Source organism: Poecilia mexicana, unplaced genomic scaffold (assembly GCF_051168715.1).
Source record: "Poecilia mexicana isolate PSO_F unplaced genomic scaffold, ASM5116871v1 scaffold_11, whole genome shotgun sequence".
In the NCBI taxonomy this organism is placed as follows: Eukaryota; Metazoa; Chordata; class Actinopteri; order Cyprinodontiformes; family Poeciliidae; genus Poecilia; species Poecilia mexicana.
Window position 1 is genome coordinate 27,592,378 of NW_028263380.1, and position 24,370 is coordinate 27,616,747.

The 24,370-nt window shown below is 46.2% G+C and overlaps 2 protein-coding genes across 4 annotated transcripts; one reads left to right on the forward strand and one right to left on the reverse strand.

The window, feature by feature from the left end:
• The first annotated feature begins 2,381 nt into the window (after positions 1-2,381).
• Positions 2,382-15,343, forward strand: thrap3b (thyroid hormone receptor associated protein 3b). Of its 3 annotated transcripts, XM_014969723.2 has the most exons (11): positions 2,383-2,747; positions 5,178-5,328; positions 8,816-9,583; positions 9,660-10,253; positions 11,182-11,348; positions 11,422-11,533; positions 11,602-11,677; positions 12,097-12,272; positions 13,197-13,428; positions 13,513-13,659; positions 14,284-15,343. In XM_014969723.2, the coding sequence occupies exons 2-11, from the start codon at positions 5,207-5,209 to the stop codon at positions 14,509-14,511; spliced, it is 2,622 nt and encodes an 873-aa protein (XP_014825209.2). In that variant the 5' UTR covers positions 2,383-2,747; positions 5,178-5,206; the 3' UTR covers positions 14,512-15,343. The 3 variants fall into 3 exon arrangements, with proteins under 3 accessions (XP_087866690.1, XP_087866691.1, XP_014825209.2); XM_088010564.1 differs by having other exon boundaries at positions 2,382-2,747; positions 13,197-13,659; XM_088010565.1 differs by having other exon boundaries at positions 2,382-2,747; positions 5,183-5,328; positions 13,197-13,659.
• Positions 15,278-24,343, reverse strand: eva1bb (eva-1 homolog Bb (C. elegans)). The gene is made up of 3 exons (XM_014969724.2): positions 23,191-24,343; positions 18,701-18,797; positions 15,278-16,650 (listed from the first exon to the last, which is right to left on the reverse strand). The coding sequence occupies exons 2-3, from the start codon at positions 18,765-18,767 to the stop codon at positions 16,250-16,252; spliced, it is 468 nt and encodes a 155-aa protein (XP_014825210.2). The 5' UTR covers positions 18,768-18,797; positions 23,191-24,343; the 3' UTR covers positions 15,278-16,249.
• Positions 24,344-24,370: the final 27 nt, after the last annotated feature.

The following is a 24,370-nucleotide window of genomic DNA, read 5'->3' on the forward strand; positions in this document are numbered from 1 at the left end:
GCTCCTGTCTTCCAGCAGAGTCTTCCTCTTTGTGCATTGAAGAGACTTCAGAGAAAATAAATCAGATTCTTCTTTACTTTCCTCCTTGCAGCCTCGGTGGCAGCTGATGAAACCAGAGCTGGAGGAGATCTGATCATCAGTGTCTTTATTTCCACCGGTTGGAGCTGCGCTGCATTAACGCCTCATAAGAGCCGCATGTGGCCCCCCATTGTGCTGGAAGGAGGATCTGCTGCAGTTAATTTTAACCTCGGCATGAACAACTGGCTGCAGAGGACAGCAGGAGGAGTTAAATGTTTCAGCAGAAGGTCAAAGGGGAGCTGGGGGCCGAGGCGGGACGATCCGGCGACAGAAGTTCCTCTAAAGCTGCCACCATGTGGGGAAAGTTAAAGAAACGGGATTATGTGTCTTCCAGGCACACAGAGATGTTTTATTTTATAATCCAGTGACTATGATACTTCCAGTTGTTACAAAATGCTATTTATATTAAATCTGACCTAAAAAAAATTTGATTTCCTGATTTAACTCCTTGAAATTGAAGCTCCGCCTCCAGGAAGTCATCCCAACATGGCTCCTCTATTAAACTTTAACGTTTTTCCCAGCGTAGCTCTGAGCAGCTGCTCCTATTATGAGCTCAGCAGCTGTTTGCTAATTGCTGCTGGCTAGTCTGAAGGAGCTGAGGGGGGAGGAGCTGTGCCTCGAAGGCGGGGCTAGGGCCACCCAGATGAATAGTTGCCATGGAAATTAAAGGATTTCTCCAACATGAAAGAACCCTAACCCTATTTATTTTACATGATACTGGCCCTTTAAAAGAAGGAGTGGGCGGGGCTTAGAGGGAGAGGAAACAGAAAAATCATTTGGAGGGTTATTTCCATAATCGGAGGTCAGGATCAGAAAACCTGATCTGCTCCTGCAGCTTCCATCAGTGATCAGCTCAGATTTTCAGAGCAGATTCAGCTTGACATGAAAAGCTTCATCAAAATAATTCAAAAATAAATAAGACCTTAATAAATGCAATAAAGCTGATTAAAAAAGTCAGAAAAGCCATTAAATGTGAAATAGAAATCTCAGTGTTTCTTTTATTTTTGGATTTTTGCATTAATTTTGAGAGAATATGAATAAATATTAAACTTTTAAATGATGATTATATGAGAATAAAACAGAGTTTAAACTGTAAATCTGCAGGAAAAGGATGCAGATCAATCATTGATTGGATGTTTCCATGGAGATGCAGGTCAATAACTTTTACTGTCTGCTTGAACAGAAACAATAATTACATTTTTATAGTTAATTATTGTACCAACAGTATCACTTTCAGAGATGAAGTCTTTAATCAATATTTTAAATGAAATAACCAGAAATGATTTTAGGAAGTAGATAGAAATGAATTTCTAAACGAGCCAAACTGACAAACATTCGCAGGCTGGTGAATCCTCCGTGTGTTGCAGGTTGAAGCTGATGGAGACGTTGCTGGTGGATTTTTCTGGCATCGTCCTGCAGGTCTGTCATTAGTTTCAGGATCATTTTAGCTGAATCTCTGAGCTCTCTGCAGGTTTCTGTCACTGTTAAAACAGAAATGTATAGTAAAACAGTAGAAAACAGCTTACATACAGTTTTTAAGTTTATTATAAATGTGAAATAGTTACTCCTGCTGGTTTAGATTTTTGTTTTTGGATCTGAGCTTTTGAAAAACAAAAAGTTTATTCCCTTAATCAGGATGGAACTAAATTGATATTAAACGAGTCTCAGTTATTTTGACCTTTAATAACAGACTGCTGCATCCCAGGCGCACAAAAGAGATTTATAGGAGATCCTTCCTCTCATCTGGTCAGACTAATCATCACTGCAACAAAATCAATAAATACATACATGGTTACATGTTGGCATTTTTAAAACCCATTATTCTGTTTTTGCTATTTGTTTGAAATAACATCTCTGCTGTTACTGAATATCTGTTTCTTTGTACTGATACATCGTACTGTAAATAGCCAGTTGTCTTCTTAGTGTTCAATACACACATTAAGCATTTAAAAAAGTCACCCCGTCAGGATATTTTTTCTGTTTCTGTTAACTTAAGGGCATTTTTTGTTTCATTTATTATCTTTTACAATACTGTTAATCTTAATATTTTACCCCACTTAATATTTTTAACACCTTTTTAATCTTTTGTCTAAATATTTTGATGCTGCTGTTAAAGCTGAATTTCCCCTCTGTAGGACAATAAAAGTTATCTCTATTCTACTTTAGTTTCTGCTTCTTTTGACCTTACTGTTGTATATCAGACTAATTTAGCTCTGTGACCTCCGGGGTGTTTGGCACTAAAATGTCTCCGGTCTCTTTCTTCCCGCTCTGTTTGTGTTTCAGGCTGCGCTCACACAAAGTCTCGCGTGAATTGGCCAGACCGCCTGTTACCGTCAGCTAGCGTCAGCTCGTTTCGAAGCCGTTGAACTTCGCTGCGACCAGAACCGAGCTTTTTGCTACAGTTTCCCAGCAGATACAACGTTTGGTTTATGTTTATGGGCCGTAACACAGCAGTAGACCTCCGGGTTTCCTGTTTTTACCTTCGGCTGTTTATCGGGGCTGCCAACGGCTAACCCGACAGCAGCTAGCCTATTAGCATCGTTAGCTTCGGCTGCAGAGGAACCAGGAAGGAGGCGGTGGAGCTGCAGGCGTTTGGGCCCGAACCTTCCGCGGATCCCCAGAATTCTCATCCGGATCAACAGAACCAGAACATCCGCAGAAGGATAAAGGTAGAGCGAGTCTGTTTTCTAGCCGGGCGAGCAGCTGGTTAAATTCAGAACCTGGTTAACATTGATCGGTTTAACGGTTAAAGGTTCGGCCGCGGAGATGAACAGAACTCCCTGGGGTGGATCTGGTTAATTTAATCTGGATTTGCTGGGATTTCAGTTTTCATTGTGGAACATTTTCCAGACTTTAATTCCTGTTTCAATGTGGAAAAACTGGAAGTTTGAACTGGTTTCAGGTTCTTTCTGAGCCAGTTTAGGTTCCTGGATCAGAACCGAAAGTTCTGACCCAAAACTACTTACAATTGCTGGCCTGGGTTGATGAATATTCTGACATTTTTATAGTTGAGAACAAAGTCAGTTAATCTGATAGTCCTGTTGTTATGCCTAAACTTAATACAGTAATGCGTTTTGCTTCCTGTGTATGAACCGTTTATATGAAGACTTTCTGCCTTTCTGTTAAAGCTAGTTGTAAATACTGACTTGCGGACTATCTGGTTCTGGTAAATGAAGCAGTTTTAACCAAAATCTAAACAATAATCTTCATTTCTGTCTGGAATGAAGGAAATAATGTTAAAGCTGATCAGGATCGCCCAACATGATCAGTTTTATGGATCCAATAATCCAGAACTGGATCAGAATATAATCAGATTGAAGGTGAGATTATATTTCTAATTTCTGTTCACCATTTTGTTGGATTATCTTAGTTTGATCTGGTTTAAAATTGATCAGAATATAAACATAGACTCTGAATCTCTTTGGAAAAGGAGGAAATTCAAGATGGCTTCCTGCCACAGATCACTGAGTGGAGCTCAGAGAAGAGGTTCTGTTGGGTCGGGTGTCCGTCTCCAGACTCTAGGAGCTGCATGTTCTGATCATAAAGCAGTTTTAGATCCAACATGGCAGATCTGACGATGAAATGGAAAAATCCTGAAGTGCTGCCTGTAAACCTGTGCAGCACTAACAAAGTCATTAATTTGTAGTTATTAATTTGTATTTTATACAAAATACTCTGTAATTAGCAGATGTTTAAATTAGCATAATATGACCTTTTATTTTCATGAAATTAAAACATCTTCCTTCTCCTGTGTGCTGTATGTAAATATATGGCAGAAACCGTTACAGCCGTCTACTTGGTACATAGCAACTGTTGCTAGGCAGGCCTAAAACAGAGGAACAATGCAGGCAGAGGCTGGTTTATGGGTCGCTAAGGAAGACGAAGATGCAGCAGCGGTTTGGTGTCATTCACAGGAGGAACGCTACTTCCTGTTCCTCCCTGCTACTTCCTTTTCCTCCCTGCTACTTCCTGTTCCTCCCTGCTACTTCCTTTTCCTCCCTGCTACTTCCTGTTCCTCCCTGCTACTTCCTTTTCCTCCCTGCTACTTCCTGTTCCTCCCTGCTACTTCCTGTTCCTCCCTGCTACTTCCTGTTCCTCCCTGCTACTTCCTTTTCCTCCCTGCTCTGGGTCGGATGTAAAGAGGTTTCCATTTGGTTTTTAAATATCATAAAAAATTGATGATTACATTGATTAAATAATTAATCTCATGAATCGATTATTGAAATAATTGTCAATGAATTGAGTCATTTATTAAGTGTCAACTGGAATACACAGATTATTTCTTTTACTTGGAAATTGAATTCAATTATTTTAGTTGCATTTTATTAATCTGCATAATGCCACTTTTTTATCCTAATAGATTTCTATATAAGACCGTTCCACAAGCTGCGTGCATTGCAGCGCAGCGTGCAGCGCAGCGTGCATTGCAGCGCAGCGTGCAGCGTGCAGCGCAGCGTGCAGCGCAGCGTGCAGCGCAGCGTGCAGCGCAGCGTGCAGCGTGCAGCGCAGTGCAGCGCAGCGTGCAGCGCAGCGTGCAGCGCAGCGTGCAGCGCAGCGTGCAGCGCAGCGCAGCGCGCAGCGTGCAGCGCAGCGTGCAGCGTGCAGTGCAGCGCAGCGTGCAGCGTGCAGCGCAGCGTGCAGCGCAGCGTGCAGCGCAGCGTGCAGCGCAGCGCAGCGTGCAGCGCAGCGTGCAGCGCAGCGTGCAGCGCAGCGTGCAGCGCAGCGTGCAGCGCAGCGCAGCGTGCAGCGCAGCGTGCAGCGCAGCGTGCAGCGCAGTGCAGCGCAGCGTGCAGCGCAGCGCAGCGTGCAGCGCAGCGTGCAGCGCAGTGCAGCGTGCAGCGCAGCGTGCAGCGCAGCGCGCAGCGCAGCGTCCAGCGCAGCGTGCAGCGCAGCATGCAGCGCAGCGCAGCATGTTCCTCTGATTCTCTTGTAGCCTCAGATTTCTTTTCCTTCCAGCTCCATCTGAAGGTTCTGCTGTTGGACCGGGTTCTGGTTAAGGTCCACTCTGGTTCCTGCTCCTCTGGCCGAGTTGGATCGGACCCAGGCCCCCTGGTACCGCCGGTATTGCTCTCACCCTGATGGCTCTGTTTGTTCCTCAGGACAGAATCGACCTGGTCTGACTGCAGACATGTCCAAGGTTCTGGATTCTCCGTCCCGACCCAGATCCCGGTCCAGATCCAGATCCAGGTCCTACTCCAGGTCCAGGTCTCGAAGCCACTCCCGCTCCAGATCCAGGAAGCGCCACTACAGGTAGAACCCGTTTACCAACCCGGTTCTGGACCAACCCGCTTCTGGACCTCAGGACGGATCCACTGAACTCCTACAGGCTCTGATAAACCGGATGGCTTTATATGTGGAGGAGTTCTGATGGGCAGGTTCTGATCCGGTGGTTCTGTCTGTCTCCATGTTGGCAGATCTTCCCTGCTGTTGGTTGATGATTGGCCAAACTGCCTAGTTGCCCTTTGCCCTCTTACCTCCCCCGCTGTGGGGGGTGATCGAGGCCTTCACTGACTTTGTGACCTCATGATTCTGGATAGTTTAGCAGTTAAACGTCTTGGTGCCGTCTGACCCGTGCAGCAGCAAGTAAATCTTCAAGTTTTAGATTTTTAACTTAAACATGAGTTTGTGAAAGATAAACTTACAGTAGTAAATTATTAACTTTTATTAATTTTGTCTGCAAATGTTGAGTAGAAGAATTTTAATTTGAGTTAAAACAACAGAAAGAAGGACAAGGCTGGAGTAGAACTATTTCCCAGGATGCTTTGCGCTGGTGTTACACGGATCTGAATGTCATTCAATCAAATATTTTTATTACAGCTGTCAGTGTGCAGATGTATGAATGTTTACTCCATGTTTCTGAACTGATGACCTATTTTAACCTGAGGAGTGAAAATATTACAGACATGCTTGTTTATCTCGGTGAGGATTGTTTGATGTCAAGATTAATAACGAGCTACAAAAGTTTAGACAAACTATCTCTTGTTGTTAAATCAACTTCATGAATAATTTCTGAGTTAAAATCAAAACTTTTTTCTAGTTGTTTTAATTTTCCAAGCAGCAGGTGAACCTTCAGTGGGACCAGCAGACCCTGCTGCGTAAATGTGCAGCAGTAATGCAAAGTTTTTCTGTGGACAGTAATAAAAGTGTCAAAACTCACATAAATCCACTGAAATCTGATTCAGTTATTTAGACCAAGAAGCATCAAACCTGATGCTTTCTAATGATTTTAATATTTTAGTGTTTAAACGATGAAACTGATCCACATTTATCCTCAGACAATAAGCTGAAAAATAGAGAAACTAAACTAAAGGAAGGTAAAACTTCACTCTGACGTAAATAATAACTTCCTCAGTTTGTCTCATAAAGATGTAACTTGATCACAGATCAGATCGATCTGATGGTCCATCAGCGTTTAGAGTCATCCAGACTGATCATCCTGGAGCTCTGAGCAGAACTTAGAGCGGTACCGGTACCGGTCCAGCTGCAGCCGTCCTCCAGTGGAGCCGCCCGCCTTGTGAAAGCGCCTGATGGACAGAAAGCATCTCTACTCTGTGAATGCAGCTTCTGCTGCTGATTCCTGTCTGCAGAGCAAACGTCCACATTCAGAGCCTCTCTGGTCTGTAGACCGGCTGGACGCTCTGCTGCAGCAGCAGGTCTGACCCAGACGCTCTGCTGCTGCAGCAGGTCTGACCCGGACGCTCTGCTGCAGCAGCAGGTCTGACCCAGACGCTCTGCTGCAGCAGCAGGTCTGACCCAGACGCTCTGCTGCAGCAGCAGGTCTGACCCGGACGCTCTGCCGCAGCAGCAGGTCTGACCCGGACGCTCTGCCGCAGCAGCTGACCCGGACGCTCTGCCGCAGCAGCTGACCCGGACGCTCTGCTGCAGCAGCTGACCCGGACGCTCTGCCGCAGCAGCAGGTCCGACCCGGACGCTCTGCTGCAGCAGCTGACCCGGACGCTCTGCCGCAGCAGCTGACCCGGACGCTCTGCCGCAGCAGCAGGTCCGACCCGGACGCTCTGCTGCAGCAGCTGACCCGGACGCTCTGCCGCAGCAGCAGGTCCGACCCGGACGCTCTGCCGCAGCAGCAGGTCCGACCCGGACGCTCTGCCGCAGCAGCTGACCCGGACGCTCTGCCGCAGCAGCTGACCCGGACGCTCTGCCGCAGCAGCTGACCCGGACGCTCTGCCGCAGCAGCAGGTCCGACCCGGACGCTCTGCCGCAGCAGCTGACCCGGACGCTCTGCCGCAGCAGCTGACCCGGACGCTCTGCCGCAGCAGCAGGTCCGACCCGGACGCTCTGCCGCAGCAGCAGGTCCGACCCGGACGCTCTGCCGCAGCAGCAGGTCCGACCCGGACGCTCTGCCGCAGCAGCTGACCCGGACGCTCTGCTGCAGCAGCAGGTCTGACCCAGACGCTCTGCTGCAGCAGCTGCTCTGGTTCCTGTAAGTCAGGATTTATAAAGGAAAGGTGAGCAGCCAGGTGCGCACGGCTTTAGATATCTGGATTTTTTTGTTTTCTAAATTTGTCTGTACGCTAAGCTTTCATGTGGAAACTGCGCAGTGTTTTGTACATCAGGCCCGTGATGTTTTACAGTGCACAATGCTGTGGTGGCGCCTCCAGCTGGTCAGAGCGCAGAATGATCAGAGTTTTTAATGAGTTCTTCCTGAGCAGGTGACTCAGATCAGCTGATGAAGGAACAAAAACTCACCGATTTATTTAGGAAGGAATTTTAAAATAAATCAGCTTCAGTCTTCCGCTCAGAAAGCGGCAGGAAGGGTCATTGTCCTGTCGGGACCAACGTTCCCGTCTCTGCTGGCTGCTTCCAGTCGTTTTTTCATTCTGAGCATTTTCCATCTTCCCTCCTGCTGGTCTGAGCATCTGACTTGTAAACAAATATTTTAGTAATGGAGTATTCTGTGGATAATTCTTACAATTAATCGAGTAATCGGATCAAATTTTTTGATAAAATAAAACCTTGGTAAATCTAACATAACAGCAGAGTTACTATCGGACATCAGCACCAGTCCAATTTTTCATATATGTGCTTCCCTGATAATAACTTTTCTGTAGCTTAGAAAATTAACTTGCAACAATTATGACTCACTTTCTCAGTTAACCTGAAGAAAAGTTACACAAAAATCTGAAATTATATTCCATTTAATACTAGATGCATATAAATACGCTTATAAAAAATGTCTATACTCCAGCTTTTAGTCAATTTAAATTCATTTTAATAGATGAACTCTCACCTTGCCCAGCCATTTAAAGCTTTTGTGTCCATGGTAGCGACGTGATGTGACACCTTGTTCGTCACAGAACCTCCTCTACCATCTCTGTCCCGCCACGATGCGCTCCGACACCCACTTTAATTTTCCGGTTCTTCCGTAAAGCTTTGCATCTGAAGCAGTGTTTTTCAACCAGTGTGCCGTGGAAATTATTCAATTTCACCTACGGTACCGTATTTTCCAGACTATAAGCTGCTACTTTTTTCCTAATCTTTGAACCATGCGGATTGTAGCCTGGTGCGGCTTTTCTCACGGTGCGCTAAACATTAAACTTAATTTAATGAATCTTCGAGGCAGATACGTTTTCCTCCAGGTATTTTACTAATAGAGTTACTTGAATCATTCGAGGAATCGTTACAGCTCTACATTTGACCTGTTGGAGGGCTTTGATTGGTCCGATCAGCTGAAGCGTGTCCGGTTGGTCCTGACTGTCGTCTCTCTTCCCGTTTCCAGCTCCCGGTCCCGTTCCCGCTCCCATTCCCCGGGCTACAGGAACTACCCGTCCCGGGACTACCAGGGCAACAACAGAGGCTTCCGGGGTTACAATCGCGGCTACCGCCGGCCGTACTACTACCGCGGCCGCAACCGTGGCTACTACCCGCGCGGCCACTACCAGAACCGAGGAAGAGGAGGCTACGGCTACAAGTCCAACTGGCAGGGCGGCGGCGGTGGCGGAGGCTGGCACGACCGGCAGGAGCACCACAGCCCCAGGAGGCCGTACTCGCGCTCCCGCACGCCCAAGAAGCGCTCAGGAAGCCGCAGCCGCTCCCGCTACTCCGACCGCTCGTCCTCCGGCCGGTCCCGCCAGTCCCGCCACTCCAGCTACTCGTCCCGCTCCCGTTCCCGATCTTCGTCCCGACGCCACGACAGCAAAAGTCGGAAGAAGTCCAAGGATTCTAAAGACAAGCAGCCAGAGAGTCAGCCAGAGAAATCGGCAACAGCCGCCGACGGAACCGTCATCGCCAAAACGTCTGGTGGGAAGTGGATCGACTATGATGCCAGCCCCAAGAGGCGCAGTCCGGACTCCAAGAAGGAGGACACTTCGGACCCGGAGGCCAAAGGCAGCGCCGGTCAGATGTGGAAGACCGTCGGCTCCGTCTCGCCTCCAGGAAAGAGCCCCTCCAAGTCCGGACAGACGGCCTCCTTCAGCGGCTTCGGCTTCTTCTCCAAGGATGACGCCAAACCTGGAGACAGCGCTGGGATCTCCGCAGCTTTTAAGAAGTATGTCCATTTCCAACAAGCTTTCATCCAATCAGCTTCCTCCTGACTGTTGACCTCACCTGAATCTCTGTTCCAGGTTCCTGGCTGAGAAGCAGCTGAAAAAGCAAGCAGCTGAGAAGGAGAGCAGCCGGGAGAAGGACGCAGAGCCCGAGAAAAGCTCCAAGTCCTCCGACATCTTCAGCATCTCCGCGTCTCCGTACGCTGATCCCAAAGACGACAAGACTATGCCCTTCTTTGACCCGGGGGAGGAGGAGTTCCTGGAGTCGCAGGGCCTGAAGGACCGGATCATCAACGAAGACGCCGATGGCAAATCCATCCTTACAGAGCGCGACATCTTCGGCAAATGGGGCGACGAGCCAAACTACTCCTCATCCTATCAGTCGGCCAAAGAGAAAGGCCGCAGAGATGCAGAAGAAGAGGCTGTGGATGAAGCAGAGGAAGAGCTGTACCGGAGCCGCAAGCACTCATCCAAGAAGGAGGAGAAATCCAAGAAGAAGGAGAAGAAGGAGAAGACCAAGAGGAGCCTGAGTCCTCCGACGACATCCAAGGAGAAGGAGCGGCCGCTGTTCCCTGGAGCGTTCCCCGCTCTGGAGCCGTCTCCTCCGCATCGCCTGTCCGCCTCCAGGGAGGAGTTCGAGCTGAAGATGAGCTGCTTAGAGGAGACAGCCAGGTAACCTCTGCTGCCCCTGCAGGAGAACAGCAGTATTACAGAACACTGGAACCAGTCTTATCTAGTTTCCTGTACAGTCGACACAATTCAGAGCAGAAACACGGTAAAAATCGCAAAATACATCAGGATTATTCAATATTTTATAAAGAACTTCAAAGGACAATCCGAATTACTAATATGTTAAATAAAAAAAAGAATATTACATGAAAGTAGAATATTTTTCTCCAGTCATCTCAGAAAGTGACAGGTCATTTTTATAGATTCAACAGAGTAAAAGATTTAAATCTTTTATTTCTTGTAGTTTTAATGATTCCAGGTAAAGTCATAATTCATTGTCTCACATTGACCACAATTAAAGAATAAACTACATAAATTAGGACAGAATTGCAACTTAAATCAAAATCTACTTACAAAGATTTTAGGTCCAAGCTGTCCAGCATCTTCTGGTTTCCTTCTGTTGTCATGGTAACTTGGACCACATCTACTCACCTTGGAGCACCAAAATCTGCTTTTTCAATTGGTTGGATACAGGAAGTGTTTTCAGATGAAGACTGACCACCTCCTGTTTTTATTGGTAAGATTAATCAGTTGGACCAGAACGATAAAAACTGGAAGCCTTTCATTAAGGCAGAAAACCATTTAAAGTTTTGGGTCCATGGTTCCGTTCCTACAAAACAAATGTGATGATTTAATTTAAAAAGTTCATGCTTGGTTTATTGTTGAGTAGATTAAAACATTTTTTTAGTATTTTCTCGGTTCTTTCCTCGATGCTCCTGGTTTAAAGCCCAGCAGCTGCTCTGAGTTAATGGTTGAGGTAAAATAAAAGTCGTTGACCTTTCTGTCAACGACATGAAATAAATCACTGTGATGAGTTTCACGCTCTGAGTCTGAATATTGTGACGTTACTAGTGAAAGCGTTTCCTCTCAGCTCGTCTGTGTCGAAGGAGCGCCTGGCGCAGCGCGACCTGCTGCTTTCCTCCAAGAAGGATCCAGAGTTTCGCTCCATCTTCCAGCACATCCAGTCGGCCCAGCTGCGCCGCAGCCCGTCTGAGCTGTTCGCCCAGCACATCGTCTCCATCGTTCACTACATCAAAGGTAGCTCTGGCGGCGGCGCGGCGGGGCCCTCCGTCAGTGTGTGTGTGTGTCTCTAACTGCTGTGTGTTTGCAGCTCAACACTTCCCCTCCTCAGACATGACTTTAAGTGAGCGTTTTGCCATGTACCAAAGAAAAGCCGCAGAGGCAGAAATGATGAAGCCAAGGAAGAGCCCAGAAATCCACAGGTACGGCTCCGCCCCTCACCTTTGACCCCACCGCCGCCCCCTGCTGACCGCTGCTCTTCCTCTTGCAGGAGAATCGATGTTTCCCCCAGTGCCTTTAAGAGGCACCCTCACCTGTTTGAGGAGGTGGACGAGTCGAGCTACAAGGTGACGAGCGTTTAGAAATTTGCCGTTGTTGGAGTCTGAGGCAGTCCTGAGCAGCAGTGTTCAGCTTTGTGCTTTTCTTTCAAAGGATGCATATTTCTATATCAAAAGAGCCCAAATGTGTTTAATAAGTGCCAAGAAAGCCCCAGCCTATGAGATATGGTAATTGATTGGGTTTAAACGAACCGAGCAAAGGCTTAAAGGAATTATGATCCAGATCAACATCAGTGCCTTTACCTTGTAAGTATTTTTCCTGTCAGAAAAACCATCCAGCCTCAAACTGACAGTGTCACTTTGTTTCTGAGCTACTGCATGTTTCTGCCTGACAACGTTCAGGTTTACTGCATTCATGTGATTATCAGTCCCACTGAGGCCGCCGCTAACGGCTAACGGATAGCCGCTAACCGCTCTCCTCCCTGCAGGACAAACGGTTCAAAGGAGACATCATGGACCTGCGGCTGGATATTGAAAGACGAAAGAGGTTTGCTGGGAAGGAGCGCGACTACAAGCGGGATGGAGGCCGGAGCCCCGCGGGCTCCCGGGGGCCCAGCCACGAGCGCTCCTCCGACAAATCTGGGAAGCACCACAAAAAGTCCAAGTAGGTCCCGCTGCTTTGTTCTGCTGTTCCAGAACCAGAACCAGAGCAGGATCTGGGTTCTGCTCCAATGCAACAACCAGGAACGTTTGATTTCAGATCTTTCCAAAGGATCTTCTGTCAGAACCAATCATGAATATGAACCTCTACTAATGCTTTACGTTTGGAGAGGAGGAGGCGTCAGTGTGTGTGTGTGTGTGTGTGTGTGTGTGTGTGTGTGTGTGTGTGTGTGTGTGTGTGTGTGTGTGTGTGTGTGTGAGGAGAAAGAAAGGGAAGAGGAAGAGTGTTTCTGTTTTAATTGATAAAATGTTCATAGTTCAGATTTTATTGTTAGCAGCGTGGCTAGCATTACAGCAGTTAGCATGAGTAGCATTGTTATAATAGAATGGTTAGCATCAAACCGCAGTGTTTTGTGCTAACTTTAAGGGAACCCTAATATGTCATCAGAAGTCGACCAATCAGCTCAGACTCTGGTTAGTAGAAACGTTTCGCTCTCGGCGCCGACCCTTACCCGCCTGGCCGCAGGTCCTCCATCCTCCATTTTCTTGGTTCTCTTGGTTTTCAGCCTCTGGACGGCAACATTTTTAGATATTTAATAATCTCTGTAGTTAAAGTAAAGATTCCTCAGAGCGAATCAGACTGAGAAGAGAAACATTCCTGGATAGATCTGCAATCTGACCAATCACAAGACGCCAGTGTGAACCGCCATCACTGCTTCCTTTTTGGATCAGAGGAGACGTCACACTGTGTGGATACAACGTTGAACTGGCTTAGATTTTAACGCAAGCAGCTAATGTTAGCATCATGAAGCAGCAGGATGTTGATCCTTACTTTACCTGTTCCAAAGCGCTGCCAGTGTTCCCCGATAGCTGAAGGGAGACATGGAGGAGCGTAACCATGACGACAGCTGCTGGTTTGTTCTCACAGGAAGAGTAAGAAGAAGCGTGACCGCTCTCCGTCCTCCTCTTCCTCCTCCTCCTCTCCGTCGCCCTTCCCCCCCCACTACAGAGGGAAGGAGTACCTGGCGGAGGGGGCGGAGCATCTGGAGGAGGGCTACGGCCCCCCGCGCTACCCGCCGCGGGACTACGGCGGCCCCGCCGACCGGGGGCCACGGGATTACGAGGGCCACTTCCCAGACAGAGGAAGAGGCCGAGGATTTGTAAGTTTCTTCGCTCTTCCTCCTCGTGATGATGAAGATGAGTCAGGTGGTGATGATGATGATGATGACCTGTTCTCCTTTCAGTTTCCCAGGATGAGAGGAAGAGGCTGGAGCAGAGGGAATTATCCCGGGAACAGCAACGGAAACCCGGCCAACCTGAACGCTCCGGTGCGCCCCCCGGAGGAGGACTGGGACCCCGAGTACACGCCCAAGAGCAGGAAGTACTACCTGGTGGGTTTCCTGTTTCTTTCTGTGGCGGCCAGCAGAGGGCAGCAGGGAGCTTTAATCAGGAACCACAGAAACAGAAGAAACTTTTCTGTTTGCTTTGCTTCTTAAGGTTTTATTAAATCTGCATCAGAAATACAAACATCTATGAACGGAACAGATTTAAAACCAGGCAGCCTCAGAAAATATAACAATCTGCAGCGAAGCTCTTTATATGTGAGAAGAAGCTACGGCCTCCACCACAGAGACACCTGTCAGGTTCAAAGGGTCAAAGGTCAAGGCTGAATCGTTTGGGGGATTTTGTAAAGTTAGTCAAAAAGTAACAGCAATACTTTGTGTTATTTAGTGTCAGTTTTATTTTCACCATGTTATTTATAAACATCACAGATTGAAGCTAAAGCTACGTGTCAGGCTGGAGCTAGCTCTGAGCTAGCTGAACATTTCTTGGCAAACTAAATATTTAGCCTGATAATTAAAGGCTTAGTTTGAAACTGACATGTCTAATGAATGGTCAGCCTGGTTAAAATTTGACTTACAGGATAAATAACCAAATTATTGCTTTTAAGTTTTGATTGTTTAACCTTTTAATCTGGTGATCTTCCTCACCTTCTCCTCCTCTTCCTCTTCCAGCACGACGATCGTGACGGAGAGAAGACCTGGGTGGAGAGCCGGGGCCGGGGGCGGGGCTCCTTCCCGACGCGCCGCGGCCGCTTCGTGTACCGTAAGGGCGGCGGCGGCGGCAGCCCGAAGTGGGCCCACGACATGTTCCAGGGCGGCGAGGAGGGCGAGCTGCCGGACGACGCCATGGAGGCGGAGCACAAGGAGCCCAAAGCCTCCGGCGACGCCACCCCCAAGTAGAGAAGCCATCTTCCAGCTAACGGTTGACATGTTTCTGTTTTTATGTCTTTTTAAGGGAGAACTTTAAGCTTCATGTTCTGCAGCAAATCAAAGCGTTTTGTGCCTTAGAGGAGAATAAAAGCTGCTGACGAGTGAAAACGCGGTTCATGATTCTGTTAGCACGGCGCCGCTCAACGGGACCAATCAGCAGCGACCCGGGCGCCGCCGACAACTGGCCCAGATCCACATAGGAATTTATCTGCTGTAGAGATTTAGCTTAAAGTTCTGATGAGATCCTGTTTCAGGCTGTTTGGACCCGACCTGCATGTTCTGAACCAACCGTCTGACATCTGCTTCAGCCTGAACCTTTTTTACTTTAAACTCATTTGTTTTATTTTCAATAAATGTTCCTTTGAATCGGAACGTTTCTGGGTTTCCTGGTCATTTCTAGATCTGCAGGAGGGAAATCTGGATTCAATCTGGATTCAATCTGGATTCAATCTGAATTCAATCTGGATTCAATCTGGATTCAATCTGGATTCAATCTGGATTCAATCTGGATTCAATCTGGATTCAATCTGGATTCAATCTGGATTCAATCTGAATTCAATCTGGATTCAATCTGAATTCAATCTGGATTCAATCTGGATTCAATCTGGATTCAATCTGGATTCACACTCCCAACACGCACCAACCTGCGTCGGGTCAGATCAAATTTAAACCCAGAAAATGTTCCTGAAATAAAAAATCAACTTTATTTCTGTAAACCTGTTGATTCACATAGAGGTTTGATTTCTGGAAACTTTTTATTAGAGAAAATTCAGAAAAACAAAATAAAACCTGGAAAATTCTGTTTCCTGAGCGATAATTGTTTTTTTTCCCTGTTGTCTCTGTTGTGCTCCTGTGTAACTGTTTAGGTAAGCAGAACCCGGTCACACCTGCAGCTTCCCAGGATGGACAGGAAGCTGCAGGTTGGTCTGACTGAGGACCGAGTTTCTGACGGAACCGAGTTCAGAACCTTCTCAGTCTGGAAAACAAGTTCTGGTACCAGATTGTCCGGTTCTGTCTTTATCCTGGTTTTCAAAAGTTAAAGTAAACTAAAATTTGGAAAGGCTGAAGCAACCTGTTCTCTGAGGGGGGCTTTTATGAAAACTGAACAGAAATAATCTGGATTATCAGCCTGTCAGAGAAAACTGGGGCTTAAATTCTTACCTAATATTTTCTGCTATTTGGTTTAAAAATTAACCTACAAACTAAATATGGAGTTTGAAGCTAACTAATTAGCTTGATGGCTAAATATTTCTCCATGCTCGATATTTAGCTTGCTAATTAAATATTTAGTTGAAACTGACACAATTATAAATGAATGAGAAACGATGAAAATATGACTGAAAGAACGATCTTCCATTTCCTGGATCTTTGCTCTGAGACCCCAGAGGCTCCTGAGAAACATCCGGCCCAGTCTGGGCCCCGGGAGGCACCAGTCTGGGCCCCGGGAGGCACCAGTCTGGGCCCCGGGAGGCACCAGTCTGGGCCCCGGGAGGCACCAGTCAGAACTGGAACACAGGAAGTGATGCGGTAAACAAACTGCAGTCAGAAAGTTCTTCACTGCCAATGATTCCCAGGAAGCAGTTTCAGTCTCACTGCAGCAACAACAGCAGAAGAAAATCATTCTAGACCCTGGGGGTTCTGGAGAACTTCACCTCCAGAACAGAACAGCGGTAATGGACCCGCCCACTCGTTTTAGTCCCGGTTAGCATTAGCGGTAATGGACCCGGCCGATGGTTCCTGTCCCGGTCACCATGACGTCCGGCTGTCCGTTCCTCCAGATCTCGCGGACGACCCGCTCCCGCTCCTCCAGGCGCCGGGCCTTCTCCAGCTCCTCTGCGGATGTGAAGACGTCGAGGCTCCTCAGGGTCCCGTTGGACTGGCTGCTGCGGTCCCTCAAGGGCCCCAGCGCCACCTTCCCCTCGGACTCCGCCCCGTCTTCCTCAAACATGCTCTCTTCTTCGTCGCTGGAGTCTTTGAGCTGCCGCCTGTCGGGGGACGGAGGAGGCCTGCGGGTCCTGCAGGCCATGGCGGCCACCAGGAGGCAGAGCGCCATGAAGAGTCCGAACGAGACGCCCATCATGAAGTAAAGAGCAAAACTCTCTGGATTGGCTGAAACACAGAAGAGATGACAGGAAAACATTCGGATCAGAACCATGTTCTGCTCCCAGACACCGTCTCTTTAAGAACTGCTCACTCTGCTCTGATTGGTCAGACATGCTGACGTCATAATGGTTAGCTAGTAAAGGGAAGTTTCTGCTCCAGAGAAAATGATTCAATCCTTTCAGAACCTGCACAACCTTTCTAGACTGGAGATGTTTCACATCTAGAAGCTGACAGTAACTCTGAGCAAAAGAAAATTAAAACAGTAAAAGCTTTAAAGGTTCATTCAGTAACAGAAACTTTAACTCCATTCTGGAGCAGAGAGGCGTCCAGCTGCAAAGCTACAGGAAAAACTGACTGACTGGAATCACCTGGGACATTTAGGAGGAAAATATGACATTTTGAAAGCCATGTTTTTATGTCATTAATGTAATAATGTCACAGCTTCAAGCTAATTATTTTAATAAGCTGAATATCTGGCCCCAAGTTAAATATTTAGCTTATGCTAACTACTGAGTTGACTGACTAAATAATTATGTTGCTAAATTAATATTTAGTTTAAACATTGAAACAAAAATATTTAGCTTACAAACTGTTGGAAATATTAGTTTAATTATGCTTGTTTTAATGCTATTTAACTTCAGTGCATGTTGAAATATTAGATGATTATGATTGTTTTGAGTTGGCATCAATTCGATTTAGACTCATGATTTAATTAATACATAACTTGATCAGTAGAACATTTTTATTAGATATAATGATCACAATTTGATTAAAATTAGTCTAATCATTAGTTTTTATAGTAGATCACATTCTTAAGAGTCTATAAGTCATAAATTTATCTGAAAATATTTTAGTTCATTATAACCAAAGAAGTTGAAAACTGATCAGAACATCAGAGTGTAACAGATGTGTTGGTGTTGAAACTGCTCGTGTCTGTTATATCAGAGTTTAAAGATATTATATGAAACATGCTAATTTTTATAATCAAATCTGCTGATTGATGCCCTGGGTCAGAGGTCAGAGGTCAGCAGAGCTCTGTGGGTTCAGGAACCAGTTTGAAATGAGAAACACAGATAGCTGATAAACTTTGGTCCTGCTTTCTTTCTGTATGAAATGAACATCTACTATTCTTTCTCTGGGAAAGGAGGATTAGACAGCGATGGATCCATCCTGGGCCTCGGTAACACCTGCATGTCTGGCTACAGCAGCACTGATGGCGTGGTGCTGCTGTAGGCAGGCAGACGCCTCTAAACGTCGGACGCCTCTAAACGTCGGGCGCCTCTAAACGTCGGGCGCCTCTAAACGTCGGACGCCTCTAAACGTCGGGCGCCTCTAAACGTCGGACGCCTCTAAACGTCGGACGCCTCTAAACGTCGGACGCCTCTAAACGTCGGGCGCCTCTAAACGTCGGGCGCCTCTAAACGTCGGGCGCCTCTAAACATCGGGCGCCTCTAAACGTCGGGCGCCTCTAAACGTCGGGCGCCTCTAAACGTCGGGCGCCTCTAAACGTCGGGCGCCTCTAAACGTCGGACGCCTCTAAACGTCGGACGCACCAGGTAGTAGAAACTGCCTGGTGCGCTGATATAGAAGCAATGGAGCTAAAACAGCCAATCAGATCGCTGGGTGGAGCATCTGTCTTAACTGCCACTCAGAGCTCTCTGAAGGCGCATCTTTGTATATTTGTATTTGTTCTCAGATAACTAATGTTTCCTCCTTGGCTTTGGTATCTGACGACCATGTTGAGCTGTCGGTGTGACTTTATGCATTTGTTTGTGTGAATAAATTCTGGTTGGTTGTGAAGTTGAACAGTGACTGTTGTCTCTGGTTTCACTTTTACGCCTGGAGAGACGAGAGAACAACGAGCAGCAGGTAGAAAATGTCTCGTTTCTCAACACACACCAAAATTTGTTAGCATGCTAAATGGAGCTAAACTAAATGCTAACAGTAAATTCAGACTTAATACTTGCCTTGTGTAAACGTTTAGCTTACTGCGCATGCTAACTGTAGATGGACTGAATTACCATCAGGCTGAATGAATATTCGGTTCCCGTCTGACCTTTGATGTGAGCGTAGGCGGCCATGCTGTCGCTCAGCAGCTCCATGTCCGCCTTCACCGGATCCATCCGGGTTCCCAGCCGGTCCAGAACCAGAACCTGGAGGAGTGCAGAGAGTGCATGTAGGTCCAGAGCCTGCTGCTGGTTCTGATGGGTACCATCCAGACCCAGTCCTGTTTGGACCTCCAAACCTTCCAGAACCTAGTCCAACTGGGTCACAGGAAGCTGGACCCGACCTGGTCATCATTCTGATCCCCTTTCCAGTTTTTCCACAATCCTAGTTTAACTTCCAGGTTTCTGACCAATGAGAGAGCAGAGCTCATCTCACCTCTGATTGGTTCTGGAGAAACTGGACCTGAAGATCCACTGAGATGGTTCTGATATCAGGAACATGTTCACATTGAAGCTGAAGTTCTGGATCAGAACCGGATCGAAGCTGAGCTCTTTGTCGGGATGTTTGGGCCAACCGGGCCTTCAGGTTCTGATGGTCCCACGGTTAAAGCCGCTCCCTGGAAACATGATGACGTTGTTTCTCATGATGGTTCTGTTTGGGTTCTGGTTCCAGCAGTGGGGAGCGTGGGAGCTGAATGTTTTCTCTTCTGATGCCGTCTCCCTGGAGACGACCCCCGACCCCCACTGCCCCTCCCACTCTGATCCTTATTGCCCTCAGACCCTCGGCGCTTTAAAAACTTTGGTTTGTTTGTTTTTGACGATAAGGCCGTGGGAGCAGCCATGATGGGAACCAGTCCGCCCAGCGGAACCAGTCCGCACGGCCCAGACCCAACATCGTCAGTGAGTTCAGCCTCAGACGGCTGCTTCAATCCATTAGCAGCTGAAAGCTTCAAGCAAGTTCTGCTGGGAACCAGAACCATCAGAACCAGGTTCTGGACCAGATAAACTTCTGGATCAGTGACATCACCCGGAGCCTGGATGTTCTGGGCGGATTCACCTGATACCATCTGGAGACCCGGCTAAAACCCGGCGATCTGATTAGAGAACAAAACATTATTGAACAAATGATATTTAGACTGACGTTTTAGCATTTTAGCTAGCTGAACTAAAATGAACTAATTAGCGTGTTAAGGTTAGCATACTGAACTGAATAGTTTGGTTTGAACCAGTGCTACTATAACTAAATGTGATAAATGAAACAAAAATGCCCAATTAAATGTTCCTCTAATGGTGAATTTAAATAGTCATAATTTAAGTAAACCTGGCCCAGTCCAGCAGTGAACCAATGTTCTCAAACTGACCCGATTCAAGCAGAACAGCAGAAATTAGACTTTAAATTACCACAAGGCCACACTCATGGACACACTCTGGACCTGGTTATCAGTGAGGGTGTGAATATTTCCAATGTTTCTGTAACTGATGTCGCCTGTCGGATCACTTTGCTGTTATCTTTGAATGTTCTTTATCCGTTAACCCACTTGGACAAACAGCTACTATCACAAAACACAGCAGAAACATTTAATCAAATCTACTCCTCTTCTTTGTCCTTAAGCTATAATGATGTAGATAATTTGGTAGATGATTTTCAGTGCAAACTTTCAGTTATCATTGATTTCATTGCCCCCATTAAAGTGAAGGTTGTGTCTGGTAGGAAGAAATCTCCATGGAGAAATGCACAAACAGTTCAATCTGCAAGACAACTTTGCCGTAGGGCCGAACGGAGATGGCCTAAAACTCAACTGCACGTTTATTATGACATCTACAAAGAAAGACAACGTAACTATCACTCAACACTAAAACATGCAAGAGAGGCTTTCTTTGCAGATGTCATAAACAAAAACATTAACAACGCTCGAGCTTTATTTGCTACTGTTGATAGGCTCACAAACCCTCCTATGATGTCACCACTTGAACTTCAATCTAATGCCGCCTGCAACAAGTTTTCAGTTTCATCTCAGAGAAAATTCAAAAGATCAGAGGATTAATCTGCACATCCACTCCAAAGCCAGTACCAATGCAGTGCCCAAACAAAACAAATGCAGGAAAAATGACCCAATTTCAACTACTTCATTATAAAGCCCTAGAATAAATGATAAGTCAGTGAAGCTCCAGTTCCTGCTGTCTGGATGTCCGACCCTCACATTTCTTTAAGAAAGTCCTGCCTGTTATTAATGATCTGATCCAAATAGTAACTCATCGCTCTCTTCAGGTGTTTTCCCTCAGGCTTTGAAAACAGCAGTTATCAAACCACTGATAAAAAAGAACAATCTAGACAAATCACTACTGCAGAATTACAGGCCGACCTCTGACCTCTGACCTCCCATTCATCAGCAAAGTTACTGAAAAAGCAGTTTTTAAACAATTAAATAACTTCCTAACAATAATGAATCGCTTTGACTCCTTCCAGTCTGGTTTCCATGGTTACCACGGCACAGAGACGGCCTAGTCAAAGTGTTTAATGATATCCATATAAATACAGACAGTGGGAGAACCACAGTGCTGGTTCTGGTTCTGTTGGACCTCAGTGTTGATCAGGACATTTTACTGAACCGACTGGAGAGTCGGGTCGGACTCTCCGGTCCAGAGCTCCACTGGTTTGAATCTTACATAAAGAACAGGGATTTCTTTGTTTCAGTCGGAAACTTCTCATCAGAGAGGTCAAAGGTCACATGTGGGGTACTCCGAGGTTCAATCCTAGGACCCTCCTATTCAATATCTACATGCTCCCACTGGCTCAGGTTATAGCAGGAAATAAGATCAGCTACCATAACTATGATACACAGCTCTACATCATGATGTCACCAGGTGACCTTTGACCCCATCCAATCACTGAACAGATGCTTAGATCAGATAAATGTGTGGATGGGCCAAAACTTTCTCCAGCTGAACAGAAACAAACTGAAGTTATTATCTTTGGACCTAAAGAGGAGCGAACTAGAATCAGTGCTCAGCTTCAGTTATTACAACTGAAAACCAGCGATCAGCCCGAAACCTGGGAGTAGTGATGACCTCTGACCTGAACCTTCAGAGCCACATTAAGACAGTCACAAAGTCGGCCTTCTATCACCTGAAGAACATCTCCAGGATCAGAGGACTGATGTCTCAGCGAGATCTAGAGAAACTCATCCATGCGTTTATCTTCAGCCGCATTGATTCCTGCAGCAGCGTCTTCACAGGTCTGACTAATAAATCAATCCTCCAGCTGCAGCTGATCCAGAAGCTGCTGCTGCTGTTCTCACTAAAACCAGGAAGATGGAGACATAACACCAGTTTTAAAGTCCCTACACTGGCTCCCTGTAGCTCAGAGGATAGACTTTAAAATACTGTTAGTTTATAAATCACTGAACGGTTTAGCACCACAATACATTAAAGATCTGTTATGGCTGTACCAACGTCTAGACCCCTCAGATCTTCTGGTTCTGGTTCTGCTCTGCACCAGAACCAGAACCAAACAAGGAGAAGCAGCATTCAGTTTCTATGCACCACACATTTGGAACAAACTTCCAGAAAACTGTAAAACAGCTGAAACACTGAGAGCCTTTAAATCTCAACTTAACCCACCTGGTTGGAGCTGCTTATGGCTAAATTAGGGTTAGAGTGGGTTTTGATGTTTTTGATGTTTTTATCTTTACTTTTTATCTAGTTAACTTCTTTTTATTTCTCTTTCACCCTGTCTATGCAAAGCCCCCCAGAAAACGTCTCAGTTCAATAAATCTATATCTGGGCTGTGAGAATCCTTGTTAAACGACGTTTAACTGAAGTCCTAAAAGGGTTTTAATGTTTTTATTTTTTTAAAATCTTTTTCAAAATGTCTCTTTCTCACTGTTTATTCAGTGTCACATGCTGTTTTTATTTTAATTATGTAAAGCACTTTGAAATGCCTTGCTGCTGAAATGTGCTATACAAATAAAAGTTGATTGATTGATTGATTGAAGATCAGGTTCTGTTACCGGACCGGACCGACCGGACCGGCTGGGAAATCAACAGACGGCCGGATGGAAAACGTTTCTGCTGATATCTGGGATGTTTACAGTGTCCAGAGGTTAGAAGCCGGGCCAGACGGAACCGGGCCAGACGGAACCGGGCCAGACGGAACCGGGCCAGACAGAACCGGGCCAGATAGAATCCAGTTTTAGAGCAAATTACTGAGTAGAAGTAAACAGAACCAGAACCCAGTCAGTTAAAGCTGCAACACATCACCTCATCTGAACTCTCCACAGGTTCGGTTTATTTTTATCACCTGATCCGGTTCTGGCCCAGTCAGGTTCTGTTTAAACCAGCTGGTTCCTTTGGGTCTCCAATGAGTTGACTGGAGCTCCAGAACCGGACCTCTTCTCAGTTCTGGAGAACTAAAGTACCGGAGAGGTCCAGTTGTGTTCTGGGAGACTGAGCCGGTTCCTCTAAGGTTCTGGACCGATCTGAAGTTCTTCAGGTTCGGATTAAAGCTCAGGATGTTACCAGAACCACATGAGCCCAGTCAGGGTGAAAACAACCCGGATCACCTGGTTCTGGGACAGACCCGGTTCTCCTTCTAACTCACCTGGTTCTGGTGAAGGTCCAGTCCGGTTCTGACCCGTCCGCTTAGAGAGGAGAACCGGGTCCAGCGATGCAGAGAAAAGTTTCTCCTGGTTGTCAAACTGAGCAGACCCTTCAAAATAAAAGCTTTAAACTGTAGGCTGAAGAGAGAGAGCCGATCCCAGTCAGACCAGTGTGATCCCAGTCAGACCAGTCTGTTCCCAGTGCCTCTGCTCTCGGGTCGATGGGTGGGACAGGAAATAACTGGGCGGCTGCTGGATTTTTTCTCCTCTGTTTTATTTAGACAGAAATAAATGTTTAGCGGCAGTGGCGTCCGACAGGAGGGGCTGCGGGGGCCACGGCCCCACTGGAAAATACTGGTTCCCCCCTGAGAATCATAAATCATAGTCATAAATGTAACACAGAGTAAATACATTTTTTAAATTACCATATGCACACACATATATATTAATTTATCTGATTTTTTTTTGTTTTTTGTTATTTATTTATTTTTGTTCCACCTTAAAACAAATTTTTTGGGACCACCACTGGCTGTGGATGGGAATTCATTTACAGAACTAAAAAATGCTTTGACAGTAACTGATTATTCCTAAATGTTGGTAAAATAAAGTTTATGATTTTTTGTAGCAATAAAGAAGTGCTGAAAAGATTTAATAATTAATGGGAGTTCTCATTAATGAACATTTGTTATATATAGAAAAGATCAAATATTCTGAAGTATTTGTGTTCCTGCATGGTCTATTTAACTCACCGTATTGCTTAAAACATTTAGAAATATTTTTAAATATTTTCGAGCTGTTAGTTATTGGTGGGAGCGGATCACACAAATATGGAACTATTTGTTATAAAACGTACGCACAAACAGATTTATGAGAAAAATTATATTTAAAAAGGAACTGAGATATCAGATATAAGTTTATTCATCTTTCTAATTATTCATATAAAACCAAATATTTTGTGTTCTGGTTCTGCAGAACTTCGGCCCGTTTTCAGGAACCGTTTGAGCTGCTGATGCTCATCATGCTGAGGAGCGGAGCGGCTTCCCGCCGCGGCGCTCCGAAACAGTTGGATTTGTCACATTCCCAGCTTCGTCCGGAGCCTCAAACCAAACACGGCCTTCTCCTGCAGCCTGGCTTGTTTTTCCCCTCCAGCGTGTTTTCCTGATTTGTTACTCAACAGCAATC